This window comes from Agelaius phoeniceus, chromosome 1 (genome assembly GCF_051311805.1).
Source record: "Agelaius phoeniceus isolate bAgePho1 chromosome 1, bAgePho1.hap1, whole genome shotgun sequence".
NCBI lineage: Eukaryota > Metazoa > Chordata > Aves > Passeriformes > Icteridae > Agelaius > Agelaius phoeniceus.
In genome coordinates, this window is record NC_135265.1 from 30,438,559 (window position 1) to 30,446,588 (window position 8,030).

The 8,030-nt window shown below is 42.0% G+C and overlaps 1 protein-coding gene across 1 annotated transcript; it reads right to left on the minus strand.

Moving 5' to 3' along the window:
- Positions 1-619: 619 nt before the first annotated feature.
- AGR2 (anterior gradient 2, protein disulphide isomerase family member) lies at positions 620-5,867 on the minus strand. The gene is made up of 8 exons (XM_054636711.2): positions 5,827-5,867; positions 4,076-4,213; positions 3,662-3,725; positions 3,536-3,588; positions 2,503-2,576; positions 2,059-2,122; positions 1,554-1,637; positions 620-959 (listed from the first exon to the last, which is right to left on the minus strand). The coding sequence occupies exons 2-8, from the start codon at positions 4,203-4,205 to the stop codon at positions 910-912; spliced, it is 519 nt and encodes a 172-aa protein (XP_054492686.1). The 5' UTR covers positions 4,206-4,213; positions 5,827-5,867; the 3' UTR covers positions 620-909.
- Positions 5,868-8,030: the final 2,163 nt, after the last annotated feature.

Here is an 8,030-nt window from a genome sequence, read left to right on the forward strand (position 1 = left end):
CTTTGGATTTGCAGCCACAACAGTGCTGATAACACAAGGTTGTTTTCTGTGGTTGCTGACACAGGGTCGAGGTCTTTGCTGCTTCCCCACACTGCCCTGCCAAGCAAGTAGACCTGGGCTGCAGGAGAAGTGGGACAGAGCTGAGACAACTGATTCCAGCTGAGTAAGGGGATGCACCATGCTCACCATACAAACTGGGGGAAGAAGCAGGAAGGGGGCACATTTGGAGTGAGGGTGTTCATCTTCCCAAGTCGCCATTGCATTTGGTGGGGCCCTGCTCTCCTGGAGGTGGCTGGACACCTGCCTGCCTTTGGGAAGCAGTGAATTAATCCTGCGTTTTGCTCTGCTTGTGCACACAGCTTTTGCTTTACCTATTAAACTGTCTTTATCTGAATCCATGAGTTTTCTCACTTTTAATCTTCTGATTCTCTCCTATCTTACTGGAGTTGAGTGAGAGAGCAAGTGGCTGTGTAGGGCTGGGCTGCTGGCTGGGAATGATCCACAGCAGCCTTTTTCTTCCCAAATTCCTTGAATGTGAAATGCAAGCTGTGGTCTCAAGTGAAATGGTGATTTTACTATTTCTAATAATGGTAGATGAAGATAAGGGGGAAAAAATGAAAACACAGCAATGTTTTGTATGTAAACACTTGAAATGAATTTATTTTTTAAAAAATCATTTTTACAGTTGAATCATACAGTATTCTTCTGTACGCCTTAAAATAAAAGCCTCCAGCTTTTAAAAATGCTTCCCAGTACAAAAGTGCTAATGTAAAACTGTAGTGTTTATGTATAGAAACCATCACTACACATCACTAAATATCACTCTAAATAGTCTCTTCACCAGTATCAAGGTGTGGAGAAGACATGGAAGATACGACTTCATAATATTTAAGGGCTTTCTTCTTCCCCTTACAGCTCAGTCTTCAGGAGCTTCAGCGCTTTCTGCATATTTGAATACACTAGAAATGAAATATTCATGCATGTTATTTTTTGCTGCAACTTCCTCTGCCAGCAACCAAAAATGCTGCAGAGAAAATGTCATTATTATTAAAGCTTTTAATCACATGCCTATTGCTGTAGGGATTCAGATGCACTTAACTCTTCCAAGCAATTTGTGAACATCATGGGTTTAATTTTTACTGGTGAGAACATTCATTAATGCCAACTCATGGGCAGAGACTGGAGCTGTGCAGCAGTGAGGGATGGCTGTAGCAAACATCCTTCCCTGCTCCCAGAGGTTTCCTGACCTGGTCTGTTGGGACTTGTGTATGGGTTCTCACCATTGCTTGCAGTGAGCGCTGCTGAATTATGCAAGTTCCTACTGATGTATGCTTGCTTTTAAAACAGATGGATGCTTAAAGCTCCAGGGCTCTGCCATCATTTTCTTCACCTCACTGAGTTTAAGTCTAGCATCCTGTTTAATTTTAATCCTGGTTAAATGTCTTTCAGCAAGTACTGACTGCAAGAATCTGTAATGCCTGGTGCTATTCCTTGTCACATGAAAAATGCCACTTTCAGAATATTTCCAGAACGTGTCAGAACACTCTACTTACACAGCGAAATATCAGACGGCTCATATGCATAGAGACGGTTTGAGTATCTTCCAGTAATATCTGCTCTCACAGTCAGGGAAGGATCTGGGGGAAAAAGGGTGAGAGATATTGTAGAGGTTAACCTTCAAGCAGAAGGAAATAAAAGGAAATAAAGCTTTCTGCACCCCTGCTTGCTTCCTAAATGTTTCTGTGAGACATGTCTGCTTCTGCTGACTAAGAGATTGTTCTAAAAAGGGTCACTGACATTTCAGTTTTAAGTGTTGTGTTTGCAGTTTATTAGGAACAGGATGAGCTACCCATTCCAGTGACTGTGGCATCAGCCATTGAGGGAGGAATGCTGGATTGTGAAGCTGGGTGGTATTGAGTCAATATTTGATCCACAAAACCAACTTGAACCTTTGTATTTGTCATGAAATACATTCCTGTTAATCAGCCTGAGGATTTGAGATGCATGGTGCAGCAGGGGCTCTGTTCTGAGATCAGCTTTGGTGCTTGAGGTACTCACCTATGAACAAAACCCGAGGGACATACTGGCCATCAGGTGCAAGGTTCTTGTCTGTGGTTTCATACTTAAAGAAAACAGAGAAGGTTCCTAGTCAAGGAGGGCTCGTTGCATGAATATTTTTTTTCCTTCACCATAATTTGTGTTATGAAATACAGCTCAAATAATACATTTTGCAGTCTAAGAGATTCACTGTCTGGGAGGCAGTTTTTTAACAGCTGGAATTACAAAGTGGTAAGAGTTCATGTTGTTATTGAACTTCACATTCCCTCACATTCTGAGTTTATGATAGCTACAAATGAAAGAGACTTGCTTATGAAATCTGTTATGCTTCAGCAGGGGCAATTTTCCTAGCCAACCCTAGCTATTAAACTCAAGTTAGAGAAGCCATGATTAAAAGCAGAACTTTGTCACTTTCACTTAATTAAGTGTAATTGGGAAACTTACCACAAGGTTCAGGAGAATGAATTTTTCAGCCAGTTTCTGTATGTCTTTGTGTTCAGCAAAGACCTTCTTGAGGGCTAAAGTAGAAAAAAATGGGAAAGAAAATGAAAAAGATGACCTTGAAATATATTGTCCTCCAAAAAGAAATTCAAACAAACTGATGAAACAAAATGAGAATTTCCAGTTTACAACTGCAGCAAACAAACATTTTCAGTTCATTCCATTAGAACATGATCCATTAATTCTTATTCTGCCTTAAAGAGTAATTACAATAGTGCAAAATGTCCCACCTTCCTTTGGAGAATACAGCTGGCTCTCAAATTCTCTGCTTAGGTTTGAATTTGAGCATTTGATTCTTCAAACCTCCTGTTTTACTATTGTGATTTCTGACTACAGATCTTAAGGTACTTGATAATACAGCATGTAGGGCTTCAGACTAAAATCTTTGGAAGGATGCAAATGCTTGTACAAAGACCCTTGTGCAGTTACTGGAGCTATGGATGGAAGCAAAGATCTTGCCATGTGGATTGACTTGCAGGAAGCAAGGCCCTCAGATAAATTCAAAGACACTGGGAAAAGAGCAGTCCCAGTTACCAGAAATCCTGGAAGAGCTCAGTTTCAGCCTGGATTGATTTAGTCCCTGGCTGGATTCAGTCTCAGTCACTGATGATATGGTCTGAATATGGCCTTTCTGACAAATTGTTATTTCTTGCCAATAGTCTTGCTATTGATTTTGGCTGATTGTGCTGTGAACCAAATTCAGATTTGTCAGGGGTCAAACCCTACTGACCTCTACTCATTTCCATATCCATTTGGTATCATGCAATACTGAATTACCATTTTTATTTTATTTCTACACATTGGAAAACACTTTTGTGGTACAGCAACTTGAAGAACTCTCCCCATGCTTGTGCAAGCTAGTACTTCACTAAGGTTTAAGCAGAATGGAGGCTGATTTTTTTTTTTAAGCAGAGTTTTTTCAGAAAATTAAAACTTTTTTATTTTTTTTTCCCCCTCCTGAGTGGAAAAAGATTACCTTGGCTGTGTGGGCAGTCTTCCAAGTGGTGGATGATCATCAGGGGTTTCTGGCTGGAAAAGAGGAGCCCTCGTTAGGAGCGGGGGAGGCATGGGGGGCTCAGGGTGAGCACGGCGGGGTGGGTACCTGTGCTTGGAGCGGAAAAGCGCCTCCTCGTAGGTCTGCGTCCAGATGAGCTGATCTCCCCAGCCTGCAGGAGGGACAGGGGACAGACACACAGACACACCCTCAGACAGTGCCTTACACGGGGCTGAGGACCCCGGGTGCGGGTCCTGCACCTCCTGATGTGAAGCCCTCGGAACGAACCCCCTGCCAGAGGGCTTCACATCAGGAGTGAAGGAGGCTTGAAACAAACCCCTGCCAGAGGGTTTTAAATCAGGAGTGAAGGAGGAGAGGGTGCTAGGAAATACTAGAAAAGGTTTTGCAGAACGAGTTGCAAGAAAATTAATTTTTTAGAACAGCATAGTAGCTGAAATGTTCACAAGATTGCACTTGTTTAAAAATTTGTTGGGGATTTTTGTTCAGTTGCGTGTTTTTTACCTCTGGAGAGTGTCTGAGGCAGTTTTGGCTTCGCGGTAGTGTCCTTTGAATCCTTCTTGCCCACATCCTTTGCCAGAGCACAGGAGATGACGATGAGCAGCAAGAGCACGGACACGTAACTCCTCTCCATGGCTGCTCCTGGAACGGAGAGAGAAGCTCCGGTCACCGCGGTGCCACAGGTGGGGACAGGCAGGGGGGCCAGAGCTGCTAAAGGCTCAGGTCACAAACATGAACGGGGTGAGGCTGGGCTGGAAGGAGCAGCTCCAGGCAGGGGCCTCAGGGCACGGGGTGAGGTTTGCTCAGCAAAGGGTTGGGCCATGGCCCTTTTAGGACGTGCGTGTTTGTGTTTGTTAATTGCTCTCTCTTCTTGTTATCCATATTGAATATGCTCAGTAAAATAATAGTTACAGCAATTTCAAAAGTCCTAATAAGTTCACAGTTCTACCTTGATCTCCCAGTGCTAGAGTAACCCAGCTGCAGGTGCTGAAAAGTTAATTTGTCTCAGCTCTTGCCCCATTTTGCTCTGGGAGCCACTCAAATGAGAAGTCAGAATGTTTAAGCTAGGCTTTACAGTGAACATTAGCATAGACACAGCTTAATGGTGTTGTGGAAGCTTCCAATCCTGTTTTACTCCCTTAAAAATATCACTTAATCCTTAAACCCAGCAGAACATATAAGAAAAGGAGTTGGGAGGTGTTGATGTGCTGCCCAGTGAAAAGTGAAATGGAGCTTGGGGGTAGAAGCAGCACAAAGCTGAGGGCTTTTCCTGAGCCAGGCTGAGACTTGGAGATGAGACAGGTCTGATAGAAAGCTCCTCAGCATTTCAGCTGAAAGGGAAAATCATTTCAGCAACATGACCCTATGCTTTCTCATTATATTTCCTCCTAGAAACTAGAATCAATATAATGGGAACAAAAAGAAAATTTAAGAATGTTCTAAAAGCATAAAAGCAGTACAGCACATTGAAAAGATTCATTAACAATTAAAAAAAAAAAAAAGGAAAACTAAGCCTACATAACAACTCCCACCCCAACAGGCTGATTGTTTTTAAAGTTCAGACAATGAAAACTAAACTCCAGGAGAACAGAAGTGTTTTTCCAGGTAGGAACTGCAGGAGGAGACATAAGCTGAGTTTCCACAAGTGATACAATGCTCTTTGCTACTGGGTTGTCCAGTAGAGCTCAAACATCCAAAGAGTCCCTTTTTCATGGGTATGAAGTACAACTTTTGCAGCAGACTGCATTTCTGCCCCAAGAAAAGCCTCCTTGCCAAGGAGGAAAATTGCATGAAGTCCAGTTAAACTCTGGATTGTCAGGGTTGCCTCGAGAATTGTTTTGGCTAGAGCTGTATGGCGGAAGCAATGCTTCTTTAAAAAGAAAAATAATAAAGTAAAAAATAAGGGACAACCAGGAAATTGAAGATCAGGCAAACTAGGCTGTTGTGGAGGCAGTATACAGAAAGCAAAGACAGAGGAACATTAAACTTGTCCCTTAAAAAGCTTGCCTCTGGAAGACTATGTGCACTTTTAAAAAGCTTTCCAAAAGAACCCCTCTTCTCCTGTTTGGTTTTTTTTTTTTTTTAAACCTGCAAAGTGAATCTTTCCCTAGACATTTTCCTTCCCAACAAGCTGTGCTGGAGTGTGCCTGCTTTGCTGCAGTCTTTCCTTTTGTCTGATCAGGTTCCCCATCCCAGCCAGCTGGGGCTCGCAGCTCCCCTGGGTGCTGCTGAGGCAGGGACTGAGCAGTGCTTACCTTGCTTGCTCTCCCAGGCTCCTGCCAGGATGTGAAGGTGTTCCTGGTTCCAGTGTGAATGCTGCTGTTCCTACTGCCTATTTATGCACCTTCACACCCCAACTCCACCCACAAGCTTTGAATTTGAATACTACTTTCAAAGAGCTAAACTTCCTAGTTTTTCCCCACCAAAAGGTTCAGAGTTAATTTTGTAATGAAATAACATAACTGTCTCCTGTCAGATACTGTGTCTAAAGCTCAGAGACATTTCTGTAGACTTTTGGGATATTTCTTGAAAGGTGATTTAAAAAAAATTGGCAAAGATCCAAGTACAGGTAAGCTTAAGTCAAGACTCCTGATTTGCCTGAAGAGTGATTTGTCTTTTTTTGATTGGTTGGAAAATCGGTATGGGTTCCTGTTCTTTTAGTCCTTAGAAAAAGTTAAATTGATGACTCAGAACTGTGAATGTTAATTAGATAAATAACTGTGCACATTATACAGATATGTGGGCACACATGCACATGTAATAGCACATAGAATTGTAATCAAACCTAAAAAAAAGTTTGTAAAGGTCTCCACAAAAATGTATTTGGAAGCTGTACTAAAAAACTGTTCATAAGCAGAGATCCAAGCCAACATTTAATTTAAGTTCCACAATTAATTAGTTGTGTAGACATTTATTTTTTACCTACATGAACCCAAATCATCTTAGGTTTCAGATGCACATATAATACAGTGCAATTCTCAGGAAAATGAGATGTGGATGCTCATTCCCACTGCTGCACTATCTGCACAGAGTCCTTCTGCAGAGGTCAGTGCAAGTCTGTCCTCAGCAATAACTGCTGAAACTATGGTATGTTCTCCTTGCTGCATGCCTCATGTATTTCAGTGAGATTAAAATCATGTCTGCATGGGCAGTGAATGCCTAACATTTCTTAGCTGGGTAGATGAAATCCATCAGATATGGATTTTCCTGTTTGAAATTTACAGTGCTGCCTGATGGCTGCTAAAAGCACCCAATTGTTACAAATATGCTTGAGAGAAACTAAGAGCTTTGGATTTTAGTGTGGATTTGGTTTGTTTTTTGGTTTTTTTTTAATGACTAATAATTAGGAAAACAAAGTGCAGAAGCAAGATGGTGAACTCAAGCAAAACAATTTATTGAGGTCTACCATGCTTTGCTTAGCTGCTTGATGTATTAGGAGGCTGAAACCAAAGCTCCCAGGCATATCAGTCATTTTAAATAACTGCCCTTTTCTATGTTTCATGAAATAAGTATGTTTTCCTGAGAGAATTTGCATATAAATTTCTTCTTCTCCTCCAGGATTTGACCCTGAAGATTTACAGATGTAATTTGTTTGCTCCTATATTGTCTATCCAAGCTACATCCACTCAGTCTTTTTTCCAAAACATACACCAAAAGAAGTCTCCAAGGTCCTTATTTGGACCACTCACTTTGGACAACTTAGATTACATTCTAAATCCAGTTTAGTCCAGATGTAGAAGTTAACCTTGGGTGCTAATTTTGGTCTCAGCTTTGACAATTCAGAATTGCAATTTAACACACTCTTGCTGACTGTCTTCTCAGGTCACGTGTGCCTTTGGTAGTTTTAAAGCCCATAAAAGAAGTTGTAATTGCTCTCTGTTGCTGTGAAGAGATAATAAGCATGTGGGTTCTCACTCACACACCTTACAAATAAAATTATATTTTGTCTAAAAATGCACCCCCAAAGCTAAGCCCCTACCTGCTCCTGGCACCTTAGATGTATCTCCATTTCACTTGCACCTTTGCTTTCTCTTGTTTTCAGGGGATGGATTTATCTTAGCCTGTTTCCACATAGCCTTGTTCTACTCTGACAGAACTGTTTCCTGTAAGAGTCTCAGTAATTCACAGGGGCTTCCCTGCCACCTCAAACCCAGTGCCCTTGATGCAGACAGTTAGACTCGTCTCCAGACCAGCTTTGTGCCTTGTTATTGAAGAGAGGGGAGCTCAGTCCTTCCCACAGCTCCCTGCCTGGGCCCTGAGACTGAGCAGTACCCAGCTGCCAAGTTTTCTTCTGGCCTTTTATAATGGGCTACTTTCTCTGCCTCAGTGACTACATCCTGCAGGACCTGCCCCAGAGAGCTTCAAATCAAATAGGGCGATTCCAGAACGTTTTTCCTCTTTTCCTATAAAGATCTGGTCGACCCTGTTACTGTTAATATTTAACAGCTTTACAAAGCTA